General features: G+C 44.6%; 1 protein-coding gene across 1 annotated transcript; it reads right to left on the bottom strand.

Annotated features, from left to right (window-relative positions):
• Positions 1-9,353: 9,353 nt before the first annotated feature.
• On the bottom strand, positions 9,354-23,721 carry SLC4A9 (solute carrier family 4 member 9). The gene is made up of 21 exons (XM_043985895.1): positions 23,513-23,721; positions 23,000-23,160; positions 22,316-22,453; positions 21,084-21,139; positions 20,636-20,793; positions 20,131-20,218; positions 19,800-19,954; positions 17,385-17,501; positions 16,961-17,135; positions 16,384-16,517; positions 15,751-16,031; positions 15,238-15,296; positions 14,787-14,975; positions 14,487-14,600; positions 13,341-13,502; positions 12,739-12,917; positions 12,400-12,472; positions 11,527-11,595; positions 10,931-11,104; positions 9,992-10,108; positions 9,354-9,438 (listed from the first exon to the last, which is right to left on the bottom strand). The coding sequence occupies exons 1-21, from the start codon at positions 23,719-23,721 to the stop codon at positions 9,385-9,387; spliced, it is 2,862 nt and encodes a 953-aa protein (XP_043841830.1). The 3' UTR covers positions 9,354-9,384.
• Between the last annotated feature and the right edge of the window lie 295 nt (positions 23,722-24,016).

The following is a 24,016-nucleotide window of genomic DNA, read 5'->3' as shown; positions in this document are numbered from 1 at the left end:
TTCCTGCCTCATCTCTATCTCCTGGAATCCCAGGTTTCCTTCAAGACTTAGCTCAACCTCCAATTTCTGTGTGAAGTTCCTGCTCCCTCCAGCTGCTAGTGCTCTCCCTCCTGAAACTACTTTGTATTTATTTTTGTATGTACTTATATCTACACATGTTGCCTCCCTGTCAGAAACTAAGCTACTTGAAGTCAGAAACAATTTCACCTTTGTCTTTGTATCTTCTGTAGGCAAGAACAGTGCCTGGCACATAGCACTTAATAAATATTTGTTAATTAGTGATTGATAGGAGCATAACTCAGATAAGTGTGTGAGATGCAAATTAGATAGACACCAGCCCACATAAGATGAGAAAGGTTTGATTGGACCCAAGGCAAGACATAGATCTCCAAAGACCTATAATCCAATGAAAAGACCAAGAATCCAGTATTAAGGCCTATACCACTCCTCATCTTATATGTGGAGAAGTCTGAGGTCCATTCTAGACAGTACAGAAATCATGCAAACTAGCAACACTTCAGTCTACTAAAGGCTAGGTCATTTTGATATATAGTCGAACCATAAGAAGCTCCTCTTCCTTCTCAGTGTGTTATGAAACAAAGCTGGTTGTGTTTGTCAGCTTGGCAACTGGGTAGGAGAGACATGACTTTTCACTGTTGTACTGGTCTCATTCAGGTGAGTTCTTATATATTATAGTCATTTATTTAAGCTATACTTAACCTCTTTACAACACTCTTCCAAGTTGCCCTTCATACTCTAGATCTTAGAATTCTCTTAAATAGAACCTAGAGCCATGAGCCCTTTTCTGGTCACATTCCATTTCAGTCAAAAGCCTTCTCTAAAGCACAGGCCAAAAACAAGTGCCACTAATGCCTTGGATCACTATTCTAGAAATGGACATTATCCTGATGTTGCAAATTTTTTTAAAAATAAAGAATAAAAAGGAAGCACAAAAAACAAGAAAGCTTTGAAAGTTATAGGTTTAATTTATTACATTTTGTGGGGCAGGGCAATGAGGGTTAAGTGACTTGCCCAGGGTCACACAGCTAATTTATTACATATTTTAAAAATAAAGCAAGCTATGTATAATAAAGATCTGCAGTTTCATATGCAATTTTCTTGTTTTCCAACTATATATATATGGAAATGCCCATTTAATTGGTGTTTGTTAAGGTTTAAATATGTAAATAAAATTTATCGCAAATAATTGAATTAAATTTTAAAAAGAGAAAAGAAAACTGTGCCAAGATTTCTTGGCTTATAGGAACAGGGCCTTGAAAACTTCAGAACTTTCCAAACCAATCTACACACCCTCTGAGGTGTATATATCCGCTAGATATTGGTTGATTTGGGATCAACTTGTCTTCCAGTGACATGTAAAATTTTATATTTAATGAGGCTGCACATTTGATACAGTATGTCCCCAGGGACATTTATAACATGGTCTCTTACATCCATTCCTCATCCTCTGACTTTACCATTAAGAATCAGAAGCATTTTAAACAGACCAAAGTCTCAAGGGCATTTCCCCAGAACTCCTGTTTGGGGAACAATTTGTGTTTATAAGTGGGAACCTAGTCACCTTGCTGGTTAAGCCAAGAACTGAGACACTCTTATTTAGTCTTTGAACCCAGTTCACCGCACCCCTTGCTTATGAGGTCAGGACCATAAATTAGGAGATGCAGTTCAGTGTTCACCTGTAGGGCAGGTAACAGTGCCGCCCACCAGGTGCTGTTCCCCAAGGAAGCAGTGTGATGTATGTTGTGGCTGCAAAGTGTCTTGAGAGAACCCAGGTGAGATTCAAGCATGGAGCAAACACCAGGGCCTACACCTCATGGATCCTGTGACCATGAGTAAGAGAGATGATTGTCAGGACTCGCCCAGTCACTCTTTTAATCTGTAAGTTTCTTTCAGACACAGGCCCAATTCTCAGGTTTCCTACTAAACAGTAGCAATATAGTAAAACCAGCTAAGGTTCAACCTTCTGGTTGGAGATAGGAGGTGGGGTTGGGAGGTGAGGAAAGATCTGTCCAACAACCAACCATTAGAAAGTTTGTCACTTTCCATCATTCCATCCATAGTACATGTGTCTTGTATGTGGAAGGGACCTGGCCAGAGTTGATAAAGGCATCTTGTTCCTGTAGGGAGTAGGAGGGAAGAGAGGGAGTCTCTGCTGCTGAATATAGTTTCTCAGCCTGTCCTGTAGAGAGTAGGGCAATGGTTGCTGGCAGATCATCACTAATAACTCTGCTTATGAAATGCAAGTTACTTAACTGAGATTAAGCCACAGTAGAGGCTCCAGGGAAGGGAGGAATGTATTCTGTCAGCTTAGGTTCTGGGGGCCCTAGCTGATACCCAGTGAATGTTGAAGGGCTCTGGGGAATGTTGGAAAGCTGTTGGTGAGACCAAGAGTTTCTAGGGGGAAGGTATTGGAAAGAATAAGAAAGCAACATGGAGATTTTTTTCACTGCAGGCACACCATTGACTTTGTTGCTTACAATTGCATAGCTACATTATATTACATTATATTAATTATAGCACATTTGTCCCATTTATGGAATAATAGTAATAGCTGACCTTTATATAGAGCTTCAAGATTTACAAAGTGCTTCATAGACATGATCTCATTTGATCCTCACAACAAGCCTATGATGTAGGTAACAAGTATTATTATCCTCATTTAACAGCTGGAGAAACAAGCTAAAAAAAATTAAGTAACTTGCCCAAGGTTACCCAGCTAGTAAGTATCAGAGGCTAGGATGTGAAGCCCAGGTTTGGCCTAACTCGAAATACAACACTCCCTACATCGTGCTGCCTCACTTATAAAGACAAAACCCCCAAAAATGTAGAGAGCAAAAATTAGAAAAAATTCTGCTCTATCTTTGATTTGAATTGTTTTAAGGTCAAAATTGGATAAACATATTCAACTCAGAAAAGTTGGACTGACAGAAGATGTTAATTTGAACTTCTATTTCTTTCTAATAGAAAGAACATTTAATTATCTTTGCTCATTTAATGGAAATATCCAGTACTATGTGGCATAGCATAGTGCACAGGGCTCTGGATATTGAAGTCCTGGGTTAAATCTCCTGTCAGACACTGGGTAGGTCACCTAAGCTCTCTGGGCCTCACTTTCTTCATCTGTAAAATTGGAGGGTTGGGCTCCAAAGCTCTAAAGGCCCTTAGAGTTTTAAATCTATGTTCCTAGTTGGGGGTGATGATAACTTTTAGGCAACTGTGCCACACTCACTCTCTTCCATCTCCAGGTCACCCCTTCCAGCCCTAAAGTGTGTTTTTGGATCAATGAAACCAAAGAGCAGAAGAACCCAAGATTAACCCTGGAATGTGTGGCATTGGTCACCTGGGTGTTTTTCTCTAATGTTTGCAATTCGTGGCTCTATGTGATTTCATGAAATGGAGAGTCTGTGCTCTCTCCCACTTATGACCACTAGGAAAGAAAGAGAAAGGGACAACAGAAGACTGCATTCGTGCCAAAGGGAATTTTTTGCACCTTTCTCCAACTTTTAGGCCTCTCCAGTTCAGCAATACTAGGTCTGTATCAAAAAAAAAAATGAAAAAACAAAAAGGAGAAGAACCCACATGTATAAAAATAACTATAGCAGCTCTTTTCTGGTGGCAAAGAATTAGAAATTGAGGGGATGTCCATCATCTGGGGAATGTACTATAAGAAATGATGGGGCAGCTAGATGGCACAAGGGGCAGCTAGATGGCGCAGTGGATAAGGCACCGGTCCTGGATTCAGGAGAACCTGAGTTCAAATCCAGCCTCTGACACTTAACACTTACTAGCTGTGTGACCCTGGGCAAGTCACTTAACCCCAACTGCCTCACCAAAAACAAAAAAAGAACCAAAAAACTAACAAACTAACAAACAAAAAAAGAAATGATGAGCAGGATGTTCTTAGAAAAAGACTCACAGGAGCTGATTCAAAGTACAATATACTGTGTACAAAGTAAAAGCAATATTTTAAGATGATCAGCTGTGAATGACTTAGCTATTCTCAGCAATACAATGGTGTCTGTATACAGATTGAAGCATACTTTTTTTTTTTTTTTGGTGGGGCAGTGAGGGCTAAGTGACTTGCCCAGGGTCACACAGCTAGTAAGTGTCAAGCGTCTGAGGCCGGATTTGAACTCAGGTCCTCCTAAATCCAGGGCCAGTGCTTTATCCACTGCGCCACCTAGCTGCCCCCTGAAGCATTCTTTTTAAACTTTTATTTTTCTTGAAGCTTCTTTGGGGTCTATGTTTTCTTTCACAACATGACTAATTTGGAAATACATTTTGCATGACTACACATGTAGAACTTATTTCAAATTGCATGCTTCTCAGCGAAGGGGGTGGGGAGGGAGGAAGGGAGAGAATTTGGAACTCAAAGTTTTAAAAACGAATGTTAAAAATTGTTTTTATATATAATTGGGGGAAAATAAAACACGAAATGAAATGAAATGAATTTGTGGCAGGGCCAGGACCATCTGTGAAGACCTGCATGAAGAACTGGGGACAGGAATGAATCAAGTTCTAGAGGCAGAGGGTACATTCTCCCAAATGTCCTTTATCAACCTCTTGTCCCAGACCCTTAACATTTTTAATTTAAAAAAAATAGTAAAATCTGGATTCATTTTCCTGCTTGTTAAATTAGATTAAGTTTAGGACATGAATAAAGCCAGACTTTGGAGAAGTAAAAATGTGAATTAACATGTTGACTATTGCTTATCTTTTCCTTTTCCCCCAAGCTGAGTTGTGTCTTTCTTTCTGACTTTTGCTTCATTAGGAAGAAAGTCAGTGACTAGGGAAGAAGATTTTGGGAGAAAGCCAAGTATATTTCAGGATCTATTAGCCAGTGTTACTGAGCTGCACCGCTCTGCATCAGTATTGAAGTCTAGGGGACTGGTCTTAGAGGAAGATACCCCTTTCTCTGATCTACAAACCCAAATTGATGATGGAGAGGGAAGCAGCCAACAGGGGCAAGAAAAAATTGTTGATTGATTGAAAAGGGCAGAGGATCAGTATGGTATCCATGTTCCTACGTGGTTTATTCCTTTCTACCACCACATCAGCCTGCCCACATCAGTGCAAAGGACAGATATGGACAAGTGAACTTCTGTATATACATTTGCACACATGCACACATACACACACACATTGGGAAATGGCATCTTTTCTAGAGGTTAGATCTACAGTACAGATTTTCACTAGAGTCACCTGTTAGCTTCTTGAGGTTATAATCCTTTCTCAAATTATACCCAGAAACTTCAATTCATTATCTCTTATTATCTTCCTGGAATTCTTTGCCACTTTCCTGTTTCTGAGTAAATGTCCTGGGTACTAATCAATAGGCAACACATTCCATGGCCTCTTGATGTCCTAAAGGACTGTATGTGTCCCAGACCGCTCCCTCCAAGGTTTTCCTGGGTAGGTGTTTTGTGGGCCTTCCAGATTCTTTTGTTTTGGAAGGACTTGGACACTTGGGGGGTAATTAAAAGGGAATGACCCAATGTCATAGTTTCCTTCCACCCATAACTATCTTGTGGGTTTGAGGAGGTGGAAAAAAAAGACTGTGTACCATGCCTTGCCCCCTCTCTTTTTGAGTTCTCATAGAGGAAAAGAAGCCAAGGTGTTCTGTCTAAGGCAGTAAGCATTTACATGTAGCCATGTATATATACACATACATTCCCTACATTGTTTGCAAAGACAAAGATTCAGTATATTGAGACTCAGAAGACATGGTACAGGGACCTGAAGGTGGGACCAAGAGGTATGGAATTCTTTCTATCTTGTGTTTTACATCATCCCTATCTTGGTGCAAACCTTACTAGAAAATTTCCAGTAAGGAGATTGATCCTGGATGTGGAGAAGAACCTTTCCTAAGATTTCTCTAATAAAGATTAAGCATGGGGCAGCTGGGTGGCACAGTGGATAGAGCACCGGCCCTGGAGTCAGGAGGACCTGAGTTCAAATCCGGCCTCAGACACTTGACACTTACTAGCTGTGTGACCCTGGGCAAGTCATTTAACCCCAATTGCCCCCCCCACCAAAAAAAAAGATTAAGCACAACCCAAAGCTTTTCACTTGGAGATTTTAAAACTGGGTATAAGCATCAGTTAATCCTGGCAGCAACCTGGGACACCAGCTCTGCTGGAAAACTGAAACCCAGAGAATCAGATTAATTGGCCTGAGGTTTCTATGAAATCAGTGGCAACATCAAGAGTAATAAAGGTTTAGGCTTATGTGGGCTTAACTAACCCCTCCAGCAGCAGGAGAGGAAGAGGAAGATGCCCCAATAAACAGGTTTGCTAAGAACCCCATTTTCTGTCATGGACTCCTTTGGCAGTCTGTCCAGTGAAACCAATGGCCCCCTTCTCAGAATAATTATTATTTTTTTTTGGTGGAGCAATGAGGGTTAAGTGACTTGCCCAGGGTCACACAGCTAGTAAGTATTAAGTGTCTGAGGCCGAATTTGAACTCAGGTCCTCCTGAATCCAGGGCTGGTGTTTTATCTACTGTGCCACCCAGCTGCCCCCAGAATAATTTTTAAATGCATAAGTTTAGAGTAGAAATCAATTATGTTGAAATGTAGTTATCAAAATATATTTTTTCCACAGACCCTTGGTTTTGGTTAAGAACCCACACCTCAGAGATTTAGGGGATGGTACCTTTTTTTTTTTTTTTTTGTGGGGCAATGGGGGCTAATTGACTTGCCCAGGGTCACACACACAGCAAGTGTCTGAGGCCGGATCTGAACTCAGGTCCTCCTGAATCCAAGGCTGGTGCCTTATCCACTGCACCACCCAGCTGCCCCCCCCCATGGTACCTTTTTAACTCATTCCAGTGGGAGAGGGTCAGAAGAGGAACGGTAGTGATCTTTGCCCCTAAATACTTATGCCTAGTAACCTGGCCTCTCAATGATATTCAATATCTGCTGGTTGTCTCAAAATGTTCCTCTTTAAGCATCCTCATTCTTACCATCACATGCATTAGATTCTCTAGGAGTAGGGAGTGACTGATGCCCATACACCATTCTACTCTGATTTTGCTTCAGGAATAGAACAAGAGATCCAGGTACTGAAGAGGAAACTTGGCTTTAGCAAGTAGAATAGTCTTCAGGAGGAATATCCTACCTTGTAATCCCAGAATCTGATGAAATTATAAGAGTTTATAAGAGAAAAAAGAAATGAAATAAGAAATACTTTGAGAATTTGATTCATTTTAATGATAGTCCCTAGACAGGGATTTGGCCTGTTCAACATTTCTGCAGACGAAACAGCCAACTTTCTAATCTCATCCAGCTCAGGCGAAGATCAAGAGAATGGCTGAGGCCTCAGCTCACTGGAGTTCTGGTCTCCTGAAGTACTACTGGCTCCTTTCCTTCCCCCCTCCAGCACTCATTCCATGAGCTTTGAATGAAGGAACTCAGTCGAAGCCACCATACGTAACGCCCAGCCAAACAAATGAGACAGAGGCAGGCTTTGTCTCAGCATCTGAGAAATGTGCCTGTTAAAGAGAATGGGATGGTGGGGGGGAATGAAAGGTGGTGGAATATTAAAGGATGCTGGGGATTGGATATGTCAAGGACAGGATCAAAACAGGGTCCTTAAGACCTTGAGAAAGGAGGAAGGAGGGGCAGCTAGGTGGTGCAGTGGATGGAGCTCCGGCCCTGGATTCAGGAGTGCCTGAGTTCAAATCCGGCCTCAGACACTTAACACTTACTAGCTGTATGACCCTGGGCACATCGCTTGACCCCAATTGCCTCACTAAAAAAAAAAAAAGAAAAAAAAAAGAGAAAGGAGGAAGGATAGACCTTCTGGCTTCTTTGCCTAGGACAACCCATCCCAAACTTAGGAAATCATACTTTCTCCTCTTTGTTTTCAACGTGTGTCTGTGTGAGTAGACTCCATGATTCCACAGCGTCTAGAAATGAGTTGAGCTCACAGAGGGAAATCTTTGGACTATACTTCCTAGAAGACTACATGAACACTGCAGGATGGTGCCATCCTGCAGTGTATACTATGGTTTGGGCCAGCATGCTTTTAACATGCCCTCCCTTTTTTTTTTAACTGTCTTGTGAGCAGGGTGATATGTGGGGGTTACAATATCCGGGAGGCATGGATATAACCTAAAGGGAATGGAATAGATGAGAAAAAATGGCATCCTGAACTTTAATATCTCATTCAGTCCTTGATGAAGATGGTAACAGCCGCAGCTTAGGTTTCAGTGTTCATCTGGTTCCCCTGGCAAAAAGCCAGTGATCCAAGATAGAAAGGTATATAAAGTCTGCTTCATACACCAGATTGCACTGTGCCTCCCGGTATTACAACCCTGTGTTAACACCTTATAGCATACTCACACAATCAAAATCTGTGCAAAGTGATATCTCCACACTATGGAGCTCATGAACAGTTTCCTGAAAGGATCCCCCATGGAAAGAGGCTCTCATTCAGTCCCAGACATTGTGGGAACATGAAGTCCAACCAGACACATATCAAATACAAATTTGAGGGAATCAAGTAAGAAAGGAAGTGTTAGACTTTCACCTTTTTCATGAACTGATAACTTTGAAAGAGAATGCAAGAGACTTCTTAACTGCTATTCCTCACCCTTCTCTCCAGTGCATAAACTCTAAATGGTCTGAGTCCAGGGAAAGCAACCATGGGCAAGAAGATAGAGAAGGTATTTCATCACCTTTTCCAGTTCTCATTTTTCATCCTAACCTCCCTCCCTCTTCTCCCATCTCTCTCTCTCCTCTCAACTGTCTTGTCTTTTTTTTTTCCACAATCTTTCCCTTTCCCCTTCTTTTCTCTCCCTCCTGGGGTAGGGGTGGGGTAGGAGTGGAGGGAGAAAGGGAGGGGTTTGGTTCCCATAAGTCAATGGTTCTCAAGCTTTTCATCTCAGGACCCTTTTAACACTCAAAAAATTAAAACCTCCCCCCCCCAAGAACTTTTATGTGAGTTATACTATTGATATTGCCATATTAGGAATGAAAACATCTTGATACTACTATGAAAACAGTTTTGATCTAGAAGACCACACTTTGAGAACCACTGCATTAAGTAAATAAACCCATTTACTTTACTGTAGGAATTTTGTTAGCTAGGGCTCCCTCTCCTGGCCAGACCGAAACTTTACACAGGGAGAAGGTTTGTTCCTATTGAATTGAGTGGCAGCCAAGGTCATCCCCTTAGCCCCAAGGCATTTCCTCCTGGGGAGAATGTTGTAAGAAGCACAGGAGGACTAGAGCCTGAATATGATCTGGTTTTAGTGAGTGTTGAGCCCCAGTGGGTCCTCAAGTCTAAAACCCCCAATTCTTCACAGGCTCTCACCTCAGACTTTAGTTGTGAGAATCTCTTCCTCTTCCTCCTCCTCTAGCTAATTCACAGAGATGTTAATTTCTGGAGCTCTCAGCTGATATATCAACTCCGACTTTGGGGATAAGAATGAAAGAAAGATAGGGTTACCCAGTAAGGGCTAGAGAGACTAATCCAGCTGGGATACCTCATCACTTAGATAAATCTCAGAGTAAGGGAGGGCAGGGGAGAATGGCGCTCCTGCCCACCTCCTTCAATATGGGAAAAGCCCCACACCCAGCCTGTCCATTCCCCCTCCATCTTACTTAGCACAAACTTTTCTGAGGGGGGTCTGGACCTGTGATTTCATCAGTGCAGTGGGACTCCTTCCAATAATGCATATCAGCAGCCCTTCTGGGACTTTTTAGGGAACAGCCTGGGGCACTGAGAAATTTAAGCGACCGGAATTCCAGTCTTGCCCACTCGAAGAGTCACCTTCTAACTTTTATGTCATTTTCCCTCGAGCACAGTGGAGAATGGAATTATTGTGTTCTTTGGGGCTGAATAGAAGCTCTTTTCAGGGACAGATGTCCACTGTCTGCCCTGGTTGTTCTCCATCTCAGTCCCTTAAGCTCCGGGCTCACATGTTGACTGTTGTTCCCTCTGGGATTGAACTCTGGTTCCAATACCTTCTCTTCCTGCATTTTCTTCTCATTTTCCTCTGGCACTGGGTCATCTAGCCAGCTTAACTCCTGTGGTGAGAAGAGCCACTCCAGGGCTTTCCGGATCCCCACCAGGCCCAGCAGCTGTACCGGGAGCGAAATGGCTGTGAGGGAGCCGCCCTCCATGACCTGTCCTTTCAGTCCCTTGCTCCCTTCCTCTCGCACCCTGCTCCAGCCAGACTGGCCCCCACTGGCTGTACCCCACCCCTGCCATCCCATACTCCACCTCCCTCCCTCTGCCTAGGCTATCTCTGGGGGCCGCGCAATGATCTCTTGTTCAAGGTTTAGCTCAAGTGCCCCCTCCTGAAGGAGGGCTTTCTTTATTCCCCTCTTTAGAAATGCTTCTCTTCCAAATTGCTGTGTGTTTATTTTGCACGCACCAATATTTACTTATCTGGGAACATTTTGTCTCCCTTCAGTACAATGTCAGTTCCTTGAGGGCGGAGGCTGGCTCACTTTTTTATACGGATCCCCACCCGATATCCTGAGCCCAGTAGTGCTAGATAAGTGCTTGTCCATGAAGGGGTGGGAGTGGGAGGAGGGCTACTGGATGTCAGAATAGGGGCTTGGCTCTTTTCTCTCTTTGATTTCACTAAGGGTTGCCTAGGGAACCTTCCTAGAGTCAAATTAATTAACCCCATTTCAATGGCCAGACTTCAAAGCGTCTTGACCTGGGAGCTGCAATGGAAGATCATTTCCATTTCATGGGATCTTGGTAGAAGAAAGTCGTTTTCCCCTTTTATTTTAGGGAACTATAGACACCATACTTATATCACAAAGGCCATGGAGACTGGTCACTTCTTTTTTTGTTTTTTGTTTTTTGTTTTTTTTTTGGTGAGACTGGTCACTTCTAAACCGGGTACTATGAAGCCTACCCCTTAACCCCGCCCCCCAGTCCACTGTCACCATGAGGGGGAACACAATAGCAGCTGCTGTAGACTTGACTGCCCAGAGCAGACCCAAGCAGGCCAGCTGCACTATTGTGAAGAGGTGGATTCGCCTGAGAGGCACATGCCTCAGAAGCAACAGGTCTGGCTGGTGTTTTGCTGGCATCAGCAGCAGCTTCACACGTTCTGAGAACTGTGGGAGAAGAAAGGAAGATGAGGGGGTGGAGGTCTGAGAAAGCCCTGACCATCCAGGAACACTTTCAGGTATGATGACTGTATATCCAAAGGAAGCCTCTATCCTCTTTCCTGTCTCCAAAAACAAAAAGAAACAAACAAAAAACAAAACACACACACAAACCCAACTCTATTTCCACTATCCTTTGAGCTACAGAATTTGACTCCAGATGTCCTGAACTCAAAGAAGAGAGTAATGGGAATCAGGAAAAGTGGGATAAGACTTTGAGGGACGTGAAGAACAGGAACAGAGGGCCACTGACACCAAGAACTGGAAAACCAGGACAAGAAAAAGCCTGGGGGTGGGGTGGGGCTGAGAACAGCAGCAGAGGTTTGGAGATCACGGTTAAGATGAAGGGCCCACTGGCTGACTCTGCTTACCTGGGTGCTGCTCAGCGCTGCTATTCCCATATAAAAGAAGATGCCATAGAGTACAGGCATGGGGATAAACTGGAAAAGCCAAAGAAAGGAGCTGGTTTCAGGGAGCTCTGGTGATAAGGAGCAATGAAAGCAGGCTGGCCAGACTCTTCTTGGAGGTGTTTATCTGTCTTAGGCTCTCTTCCTCCTTCCCACTCTGTGTAATCTGATGGGGGGGGGGTGTGGGATCCACCAGTCCAAAGTAATATTTCCTTTAACTTGGGGGAAGACAGGCTGCTATATGGGAAAAGTTCTTGACTAGGAGTCAAGACACCTGGGTCCTGGTCCTGGTTCTGTCACTAACTCATTGTGTACTTTTGGTAAGTCATTCAACTTCTCTAAGCCTCAATTTCTTCATCTATAAAAGATGACTTTTGCAGTCGCTACAGCTCCAGGATTTTGTGAATTTTTGAATCTTATAGCAGTGACTACCTGGCTCTCATTTTAGCTACCCTTATGATATCACTATTGAAATGCCTTATATTGTTATTTAACTTTTCATATGTTTATGTCTTCTTTCCCTAAAAGGAAGCTTCCAGAAGGCATGAACCTAATCTTCTGTTTCTTTTTGTCTCTCTTATTCCCAGACTGGTGCCTTACTCATATGTGTTCAATAAACACTAGCTTATTGAGAAATCAAGAGATTTTATTTCAAAACTGTGCTGGGCTATAGAGTTGTACATGTCCTCTGAGATGTCCCAGGAAGGCTAGGATAGGGATCCTTTAGGCTAGTCTCTCAGACCCCAAGAGTGTTACCCAAGGGGATAGGAATAGGAACTCTTCGAACTAAGGTGACCAGAGCCCCACTAATAATATCTCTATCCCAAAGGCACATACCTTGAGCACAGGGGCCAGAAAGATGGAGACACCAGTGAGGATGAAGACAACTAGGCCTGTGAGCCGCTGCTCCCTGTGTCAAGAGTTAGGAGCTAGAGTTGATGGGGATAAAAATATCAATCATTCCAGTCACTCCCCCCCTCCCCCCCCCCACACACTTGCTCACGCCATAACTCTTGACCATGCCCTTCCCTCTAGAGTCTCATTCAAGTTTGGATCTTGAGAAAGAAAAGAAGAAAAGAAAGAGAAAGGAACCTTTGGAAACCATTAGCTCTGATTTAAAGTAGCAAAAGGAATTCCCCTGCCTCAGTTCAAACATATCTTAAATACCGGCCCCACCTGATGCCCAGAAATCGGGGCAGTTCCCCAGGAGCACAGGCTGCACCCTCCCGACGGAGACTATCCATGTGGGCCAGTGAGATGACAGTGGTGGAGACATACCAGGGCAGCCCAAAAGCTGAGGTCAGCAGCATCAGCATGGCCACACAAAACAGGTCTAAGTGGAATCCAGCACCCTTCTACAGTAGGGGAGGGACAGCATAGGCCCCAGTCAAGTTCAGCTTCCCCACCCCATTTAATTCAATTTAAGAAGCATTTATTAAGTACCAACTATTTGACAAGCACTAGGATACAAAGACAGAAATGAAAAGTTCCCCCTGTCCTCAAGAAACTTAAATTTTACTGGAAGGTATATAGCATTATACACATATGATCAAATAGATGATATATACCCCCAAAATACATTTTTTGTGGGGGGGGGGAGGCACCAAGAACAATTGGGAAAATCAAGAAAGTACTCCTAGAGTATTCTAACTCCAGTGTTCCTGGGGATTGGAGATTGCCAACCCCAGGGCTAGAAGGGGCTAGGTCGCCTGAAGATAGAGACAGACAGGGTATCCTAGAGGAAGACAAGGTATACAGGAGTAAGGAGATAATCTCACCTGAAGCTGGAATTCCTTTCGGTTGAGGATGACAGCAGTAATCTGCTGGTCCATGAAGACTAGGATAGACATCAGAAGGGCTGGCAGAGCTGTAGCTAGACATAGCCACCAGGGATTAGCTCCAAATAATGGCACCAACCACCTCCTACCAGGATGAGTGGGCTACATGTGATGGAGGTGGAGAAAGGTTGGAGTTGTCAGTGTCCACAAAGGTATCTTACTCCATGAACTCAAACCAAGACTCCTCCAAATCCATAAACTCTGCGCCTACTTGACCCCCATTGCTTCTCAATGAGGAAACTTCCCTTCCCTCTCTTCTTCCACTGTATTGAGGACCTGGAAGGGCTGGTATACACATTATATTCCTAGTAAAGGGTAGCACATGGCTGGAGGGCCTGAGCTAGGGGACCCCGGAGATTATCCCTCTATTAGTATTGGAAGATGACAAGGGAATGGTGAAAAATGACCCATACATGCCATCTTGGGACCCAGGGTGTGTCAACCCAAGTTCAGACCTGCCTAGAGCCTGAGTCTGGGGCAGGACTGGGTGTGGTAGCGTCAGCTGATTACAGGAGCCAGAGGAGTGCTTGGGGAGTGGAGACATGGTGAGGGTAGAGACTTTGCTGCCTCTGAGTTCCTGAACCCTCAAAGCTGCCTGAACAGGAGCTCCCTCTCCCCCTTTACCTTCTTTTCTGGAGGTCCTATAGGATAGTGGGAGCCCTCAGAAAGAGGGAGACTCTCAGGCATAGAGAACAAATCTGTATGTATGAGCTAAATCATACCCCATGCCCCTGAAAGGGCCACTAGGTTGTGAAGGCATGGTCTCTCCTACTCATTCTAAACTACAAAAGTCAGCTAAGGGTGTGATGATCCTAAGTTGTGGACTACAGAGAAAGTAGCCAAGAGTGAAGGTTGGATTTGAGTTGGGGGAGTCAGGGCCAGGCCTTGGCATGGCAGGGTCCTCCTAGAAGCAGAAAACTGGCAGTAGAAAACAGAGCGGGGGCTTTGGGTCTTTTTACTTAAGTTAGTAGTCCCAGGCCAGAACTGAGATTACCAGGATCCTTTACTTCTTCCTCCCCACATGGGCTATGTGGCCACCAGGCACACACACCCTGCCTCCAACTCCCTCTAGAACCCTTATCTCACCTTAAATTCACTGGGCACTATGAGCTTGGGTGTACTGAGGCCAAAGGAAGCATCCAGTCCACAACCTAGCAGGATGGCCAGGACCATGGAGAAGTCACTGATCGCCTTGCGTACCTGCCCACACAGGATTCAATCCTGATCTGACCCTTCCAAGTCCCTGCCCCCAGGAGACTTGTTCCCATATCAGAGAAGCAAATTAAGATGCCTTTCCTTCCTTCCCCCACCCCAGTGTCCTATATAAAGAATATCTTCTAGGATTGTTGGGATGGGGGAGGGAGTACTGTAGAAAGAGATACTTACCATCAAGGGGAAGAAATGTCTGGACTTGAAGTGCTTGAAGATGGTGGCACAGAGGAAAGTGGCAAAGAAAAGTAAGAGGGAGAAGAAGGCAACATCTGGGACAAAGTGACAGCCAAGACCTCTTGATTGGCCTCCTTGAAGGGCACACTCAGGTGGAGACAGCCGAGACACATTGGCAAGGCCTAGATCCTAATTTAAAGGAGAAAAATGGGGGGATGGGGAAAGCTAAAAGGAAAGTCCAGCTCTTTGGACACATACCTATGGGGTACCCCTTGAGGGGGGTAGAAATGGGTATTTCCTATAGGGATGTGTCCCTAGACACATAAAGGGACCTGGAGCAAGGCAATAGGTAGAGAGTTGGAAAGCAAAGATTTCCCTGAGACCTACCCCAAGAATCCTCTAGTTGCTCCCATTCCCACCCAAGAACTGTCCATACTTAAGTTTGCCTTACCATCTCCAGAATAGCATCCCTGTCCTCTAGGCTCTGCCCCTTCCACAAAGACATATTCTCTGGGGGGAAAAGACAAAATAGTTGGAGTTTGCACCCATTGATGGAAATTGTAAAGAGACCAATTTCAGCTCCATGTAAGGAAAGTCTTCTTAATAATTGGAACTTTTCCAAAATGGAAGGGGCTACCCTGGGAAGCAGCAGATTTCTCCCCATGTCTTCAAGAGAGGCTGGATGAACACTTAACAGGTGCTACTGGAGGAATTTCTTTTCAGCTCTGAGTTGAACTTGATCATTGAGGTCCCTTCCAGCTCTGAAATTGTCTGACTAGGACTGACCTGGTGTGTTTGTAACTCCCTAAACTTAGAAAGTCTTGACTCACCTCTGTTACCTATCTGAGACTAAGTTTTCCCTGTGTATTGTGCCTTTCACTCATTGATGGGACAATGACATTTATGACACCTTTTCTCAGGATCATTGGGCAGTTCCCCACCAGCACACCTTGATCCTGCCCACCTTTTGTGTCTGGGAAGTAACAGAGGCAGCCAGAAGGGGTAAAGCCAGTATCTCCAGAGGGGTGAGGTCGGTAGATAGGGTAGGCATCCATAAGGCTCAGCATCTTGCCAGTAGCATCATAGATGAAGATAAGGCTGATAAGGGCACAGAAACCTTCTTCTGTGAAGCGGGTGAAATACCGTACCAGGACGCTGGCCTCCGTGGCCACCAGCACCAGGCAGAAGAATGCCACCCAGATCCCCACCCACAGACGGAAGGGCAGGTAGTCTAGGCCATGATCCCTATTCAGTGGAGGAAATGGGGAGAAGATTCAAGGACTCTGACTGAGTTTAGCTACAATTCCTACCCTGGGCCTGGGCCTGGCTTCCCCAGGTAGCTTTCCTACCTGGGACATGTAGAACAGAGGTGACTACTTCCCAAAGCTCTCCCATCCTCCTTACTCCCACAGGGTGTTGTAAAAGGCGTGGCTTGGACAGGGGAACAGGTGGTAGCTAGGGTTTAAATGGGAGCAAGGGAACAGGAAGCTACTGCTACCCCAGGGTTGGGAATCCCCATTGGGCACTGTCTTGCCTTGGATTATAAGAGAGGGTAGGATGGTGGGGGGTTGAGGGAAGGCGATGTTCTCTTTCTTACCTGCTAAAAGCAAAGAGAATCCGCTCAAAAACAAGGACCGGCCCTGTGCTACTGAGGATGGTAAGAGGCTGTCCTGCAAAGAGGCAGAATATGGACCCCGCCACAGCCGTACCCAGGAAGCTCTCCAGAACACCCTGGTTAAGAGGGGGAAGTGGGGACACTTCACTTCAGGGACAAGGAACAAGCCCTCCCCATCCCCCAGACCAAAGCAGCCCTCGGTAGCCTTCACAAGAAAAGGGATAAGGCCATGTAGAGGAGAAACCTACTAGGGCACAGACATCCTCGGGTCTATCCTCTCCCTTGACTCAGATATCCCAGTTTTCTGTGCTAGGATCACTAGCTCTAGAAGTCATCTCTCCCTCCTCAGAAGCCCCAGAGCTCATTGTATTCAAGTGAGCAAGGACCTAGGTTTAAGTCCTGGCTGGGCTACTTGCAATCTTAGGCAAGCTGTAAGACTAAGACAAGGAAAATTAAAGGTATGAGTGGACCATTGAGCTAGGTGTTCTGGGTCTGTGCTCCCTGACTCCAGTATCCTTAGGAAAACTACGGGGTCAAGTGGGCTCCTACCTCTACATACCTGGATATTGTCAGTGGCATCACCCAGTAGTCCACCAAAGGTGATAGCGTTGGTGACTGTGGCCAGATAGATGTAGAGTATAGCAGAAAAGCTCTGGGCATCCAGGGCATCCAAGAAATCGCTCACGTACCAGGGGGCCTTCCTTCTTATATCCTGCACCAAACCCCCAAAGAGCCTACCCTCCCCCACACCCATCCCAGGCATTGGATCAGTCCTAAAGGGCAGGCACTAGGATCCTCTCCCCACTCCAATCTGGCTCTGCAGGGCTCCCTCTGGCTCATATCTGGCAAGTCCATCCCACTGCTCCTTCTCAAGGGTCCCAGTCTTTATGCCCTTCCCCTGAATACTGCTCTCCTGGTCTCATTTGCCCCTTCTTCCCTTCCTATCACTTCTACTTCCTGTCTCCCTTTTGGTCTCCACTCACCTCCCTGTCCTCTGGAGCTCCTTGTTAGCAGGCTGGGGCTCATAGCCATGCCTATCCCTCTTGGAATTAACATTTCCATTGCAAGAGTCCTTGGACTCCTGTGGCTGTAAAGGAAACCTAACAAGGGAAAAGACCATGAGGTTGGTTGAGTCATACTTATTTCCCTCCATCCCCCCACCTCACCCAACTTCTGAGACTCTCAGCCCTTGGTTCCCCGCCACCCCCTCTCCTACCATGCCCAGAATGTTGCCAAGTCTTGTTGATTATACCTCCACTATCCCTCTCACATCCATTCTCCTCTCTCCATTCCCACATCCTCCACCCTAATGCATCACCTCTCACCTGGACTATTGCAACAGCCTCCTAATTAGTCTTCCTGCTTCCAGTCCCACCCCTCTCTTTTCATCCTACACACAGCTGCTAGATTAGTATTTCTAAAACATAGCTTTGACCACGTCACACACATATGCACCATACACACACAGACACAGACACATACACACACATCCAGAAATCATCAGTGATTTCTCTTGCCTCCAGGGTAAAATACAAAAACCTTTGGCCAGGCCTTTAAGGCAGTCCACCACCTGGCCTACCTTTCTGGTTTCCAGCTCAACTGGCCTACTAGCTGTTCCCCATACAAGAAACTGTCTTCCATCTCCATGCCTTTGGCACAAGGAATGTATTGACTCTTCACTTCTGCACCTTATAATCTCCAGCTTCCTTTAAGACCCAACTCAGATACCATCTTCTCTGTGAGGCTTTTCTTGCTGCTCCCAGATATTGCACTCTTTCCTTCTTTGTATTTTTATACATGGGGATAGCTAGGTGGTGAAGTAAATAGAGCATTGGCCCTAGAGTTAGAAGGACCTGAATTCAAATATGGCCTCAGACATAAACTAGTTGTATGACCCTGGGCAAGTCACTTAGCCTATTTGCCTCAGTTTCCTCATCTGTAAGGAAATGGCGAACCAATCCAGTGTCTTTACCAAGAAAACTCCAATTGAGGTCACAAAGAGTTGGATGATTGAACAACAACGGGTTTCTGAATATACTTTTTATTTACTTATATATGTACATGTTCAACGTACATACATAAGTAGGATGTGAAGGAATAGACTATCCCTCTTTTTTGTTTTGTTTCATTTTGTTTTAGTCTTTATATTCTCAGTGTGCTAGGCATGCAGTAATTGCTTAGTCAATGTTTGTTGAATTGAATTGAACTGCTCTGTCCCCTGGTGGCTACCCAAGGATACTGCATAGACAGTTTCTCCATCAGAGATTGAAGTGGGTGTCTCTTTTTTGTGGGGGGTGTCTCTTTTTTAAAACAAAGTCTAATTTTCATAACCTCTAACCAAAAAATTATTTAAATTAAAAAGTAAGAGGCTATGTTATGTAAAACTGTGAACATTAATCTAGTTTTACTTTAAAATACACATACTAACTGTAACAAAACAATAAAATGTACTGTTTGCTTCAATGTTCCCTTCTTGATCTTTTGCTTTTTTATATATATTCTTTCAAATTTTGTTGCTATTATTATTGTTATTATTATTGGTTTTCACATATTTATATATTAGGATTTTTCCTACATAGTTATATAGTTATAGTCTGGATGTATAGCTTTCAGTGGGAAGAATCTCATCTACCTCTCCAAGTATCTTTTGACATTACTTTATATTTGCCAATTCTTGTAGAGCAATCATATTGTATTATATTCATACATGCCACAATATATTTAGCAGCTCTCCAATTGTTGCATACTTGGGTTCGTCCTAATTTTTCCAGGATTACAAATAAAGCTTCTCTATATATTTTTGTACAAATAGGTAGCTTTCCCCGCTACCCCTAACCTCCATAGGGCATAGTCCTAGCATCAATGGATCAAAATATATGAGGAGTTTTGTAGTTCTTAGCATATGCTGAGTTTCTGTCTAAAAAGAGTGTGCCAGCTGGGCAACTTCACCGGCAGTGTGGTAGTTGAAATATTAATCTTTGCCTATTTAAGGTGATTCCTCAGAGTTGTTTTAATTTGCATTTCTCTGATAGTTTGAACACTTTTTCAATTTGTTTTTGTTTGTTTTTGTGGGGCAATGAGGGTTAAGTGACTTGCCCAAGGTCACACAGCTAGTAAATGTCAAGTGTGTGAGGTCACATTTGAACTCAGGTCCGCCTGAATCTAGGGCCTCTGCTTTAACCACTGTGCCACCTACCTGCCCCCCACTTTTTCAATTTGTGATCGACAATTGGTGCTTTTTTTTCAGAGATTTGTTTGTCGAAATCCTTTGACCACTCTCTTATCTATTGGGCCTACTCTTTTCTCCATCAGTGTGCCTAAAACCAGGAATCTGTGGGGGAAGCATCTATTTAAAATGAAGATTGTCTGCCTCTTCCTCCCTTCCCTATTCCATGTACCTCTTGTGCAGAGTAGACAGACACTTTGGTGGAGGGATTCGTTCTGTGAGGTCCCCTCCGCCAGGGGGCAGCACCATCACCTTTTCTAGGAAGGCATTCATTGCAGAGACAAGGTCTTGGGCACTGCTAGCCTGGCAGACTGACGAACGAAACAGCTAAAAAGGAGATAGAAGCCAAAAGCTACTAAACTTTCCTGATGCATAGGCAGAAAAGAGATGGTGAATAAATACATTCTTATTGTTGATTTTGTTTAAATTTACGTATTATTTTTTTCAATTAAAAAAAAAACCCACATAGTTTAGATTCTATGGTTTGTTTGCCTGCAGCTCACCTGATCACTCAAGAGTACAGCTGCAGCTCTGCCCATCTCATGATAGCTTTTATCCAGGACTGGGGGACCAAGGATGATGCAGACAAACCTGGAGCAGAACAGTTAAAGCAACATTGGAGGGAAATCAAAGACCCAGTTTTCCTACTACACAGCTCTGACCTTCTCATGCACATATGCCGGTTTATCAATTCCTGGATATGAGTTGAGCAATGATGATAACAAATGACATTGCTATGGCCTTTTAAGATGTACAAAACACCTTCACAACAACCCCGTGAGAACAGTATTACAGATAGTATAATTTCCCATTTGACAGTTGAGGAAACTGAGGCTCATCGAGATCAAGTGACTTATCCACACAGCTAGGAAGTATCCAAACTAGGATTTGGTATCAATTCTCCTAACTCCTGATTGCCACTCCTTCTGACTCACTCCTTAAGCCTCCACCATAGATCTACTTCCCAGCCATGTGCCTGAGTCCCTGGCCCTAATGTACAGTCTATACCTGATGGGTAGGGGCACTTCTGTCAAAGTCCCCAGTACCACTGGCTCCGGAAAATGCACAAAGGCTCCCAGTCTCTGGGTCAGGAAGTCCAGCTCTCCAACCAGCACAGCTGCAGCCTCTGTCCCAGGGGCCAACTTCTGACACAGAAGACTCTGTAGCTGGTGAATTAGGTAGGGCACAAAGGGTGAGGGGCTGCCTGGAAGGGTAACTCACGGGAGGCTAAGAGTTGGGGAAGGAGGTATGAGGTGGGAGACAATCTTTGCTGGTGAGAATCTGATGGTCTTAGTGGAGGGGACTATAAGACCTTCCCTTTCTTCCCCACAGAAAGAACTGTCTCCTCCCACTCACCTGTGCCCAGGCCCTGTTATGAATGTGGGGAGAGAGGTGAATGTGGATCCCTATAACCAGCCCCCTCCAGTCCTGCCTAAAGGTGGGGGGTTACCCAAACCTGTTCCTCCAGGAGTGGCTCATCAGCAGAAGAAGGCATTTCAGTAGGATGCCCACCTGTCAGGGATATTATAAAGGACATTCCAGACTTAACTATTCTCAATGATCCAATGATCCAAGACAATCCCAAAGGACTATGATGAAGCATACTATCCACCTCCAAAGAAAGAACTGATATTGAGGGAACAGACTGAAGCATGCTATTTCTCTCTTTCATTTTTTCCTTTTATTCAAGTTTTCTTGTACAAAATGACTAATGTGGTAATGTTTTACATAATCGTATATGTACAACACATATCTGATTACTTACTGCCTCAGGGAGGAGGGATGGGAGGGAAGGAGGGATAAAAATTGGAACTCAAAACTATAAATAAAAATGTTTATTATTTTAAAAAATAGGGGCAGCTAGGTGGTGCAGTGGATAGAGCACCAGCCCTGGAGTCAGGAGGACCTGAGTTCAAACCCAGCCTCAGACACTTGACATTTACTAGCTGTGTGACCCTGGGCAAGTCACTTAACCCCAATTGCCTCACTAGAAAAAAAAAAGGACACTCTTTTTTGGGGTGGGCAGTTGGGCTAGATGATCCGTGTGGCCTCTTCCAACTTTAAGGTTCTGTGATTCTCTAATTGATGGCTGCAAATGTGGGGGCAGCAGACCCCCAACTCAATATAAGAAACAACTTTCCATGGATTTGAGCTGTCCAGCAATAGAATGTGCTGTCACATAAAATAGTGGACTTCCTATCAACAGATATGGAAAAGCAAGGGACAAATAAATGAACACTTGTCATAGGTACCATAGAGCAAGGGTTCTTAGCCTACTCTGTTCATGAGCTATTTCTTTTTTTTAATTTGATAACTATTTCAGTATAATCAGTTTCCTGATTATACTGCTTCCTCCCCTCTGTAATCTGATGAATTTTATTTTGTGCTCCTAAAAACATTTTTCTGAAGAGTATATAGGCTTTACCAGACTGGCAAAGTCTATGAATCCTTGCTATGAAGGGTATTTCTTTATTGGGTGAAAGGTTAAACTAAATTACTTTTAAAGTCTCTTCCAATTGAATAATTCTAGGACCCCCCGAACTTGTAGGGGAAAAGGTCAAGAGAAACCCATTACACTAACTTCCCACTCTTGAAACACAGAAGTCGTCCTTGTTCTCAGGAATATTTTTCTGGGAATTCACTTGAAGGGGTTGTACCCTCTAAGGATTTGGGGGAGAGGTCTCTTACCCCTGCAGAGTCTTGTTCCAAGTCTCCTAGCAGTTGTCCAACATCTAGGCTGGATGTGATGCTGAGGTGTCTGGAGCAGGATTGATTTCAGCCTCTCTCTCACTTCTGGATTCAGTGACTCCACCCTGGTCACCTGTTCTGGGGTAAAGAGACACCAAATTCCACTTTCTGTTTCTGCTTCTCATTCCAGGGACTGCACCCTCCCCATATTACTTCCCCTCTTCTTCCCCAGGGACCAGTCTCTCTCCCCTCCAGCTGGGTTTGTCATGGGATCATATTCTAATTCTGGGAGAATTTGAGAAGGCGGGTGGTGGAGAATAATGGTGGTCATCTCTCTACTCCTCTATTCTCTGAAATCCTGAGAATACCCATCCTCCACCCCCAATTAATAAAAAAACATCCCTATGCCTGTGTCTTAGGGAATGCTGAACCCATTCCAGGGGACTGGAGTGAATCTGGCAAAGACTGTATGATGTAGCCCTATCTTTGCCCGAGGGGATGGGGGGTGGATGGGAAGTTCCATGCTGCGTGACAGAGGCACTCTGAGTATTTGGGGTTCTCATGGAAATACCCCAAGTATGGAAAAATTTGGGAAGCCTCTTTGGAGTGAGAAGCTATAGGAATGAAGACTTGGAGGTGCATCCCTGCTTAGGATCCATCTACTTTTTTATCTTCCCTAGATACCTGTGAGCTCAGAGAGACTTTGCACAGGACAGTCTAAGAGTACCAAGCCTGTGGTCATTAGGGCCCGGAACTCCCAGATGCTTGACAGGGACAGGATGGGCACATGGGGGCTGCTCCAACGCCTGGCCTCTAGGTCTAGCTTCTCTTCAAACAACATCCATCTGGGTATGAGCAGAGGGGAATAGCATCAGGCTCCATGGAACCCAAATACCCAATTCCTCCTCCCCGCCCCACTACCCAGAGTAAAAAATAGAAACAAAGGACACACCCAATTTCCATAATAGAGAGTTGGTGAGGACAAGAGAGGAGAGAGTGGAGAATGTGGGAAGTGATGATCTCAATATTCCCTCCCCCCAAAAGATAGCACCCCTTCTTTGGCTCTTAGGATTCTGTCCTCTCCTCTTCCCAAACTAAACAGTTGAGGAAAGAGAAAGTAGGCTAGGTAACTGAAGGAATAGGAGGCCCAGGGGAAGAGGTAGGGGTAGAGATAACAAAGGCCCTTAAACCACTCACCTGCCTGTTTCCCTCCATTCCTGGTTTGGAGGGCTACCCAGGAGTTCATTCAGTTGAATGAAGAGGTAGGGATCCCCTACCCGTCTTTGCTTCCTCCCTTCTGCTTCTGAGGGGCCCAGATCGCTAGGGCTATGGCTGCTACCTGAGTCCCTCAGTGGGGAGATATCAAGATCCCCAAGGTTTTCAAGCTCCTGTTCTTGTGGTCTCATCTATCCAACAGGTCAGAGACACAGTGAATTTACTCAATCTTGTGACTGTCTGGTCCAGAGTACCTAAGCCTGGAGTGACTTAGGGAGCCAAGCAGCTTGCCTTTAAAAAGGGGGCCACTTCAAGGTTCCAGCTGAATGGGCACCACCCCCATCCCATCCTGCCTCCATAAACATATACACAAATAAAAACACATCAGTCCCTGTTGACTCTGGATCAGCCCAGCTCAGACTATTCCATTATCAACATCAACTATTCCCCATTTCAGCATGGGTGTTTGTGCATGACCATCACAAG

Source organism: Dromiciops gliroides, chromosome 2, assembly GCF_019393635.1.
Source record: "Dromiciops gliroides isolate mDroGli1 chromosome 2, mDroGli1.pri, whole genome shotgun sequence".
NCBI lineage: Eukaryota > Metazoa > Chordata > Mammalia > Microbiotheria > Microbiotheriidae > Dromiciops > Dromiciops gliroides.
This window is presented reverse-complemented; position numbering and strand designations above follow the sequence as displayed.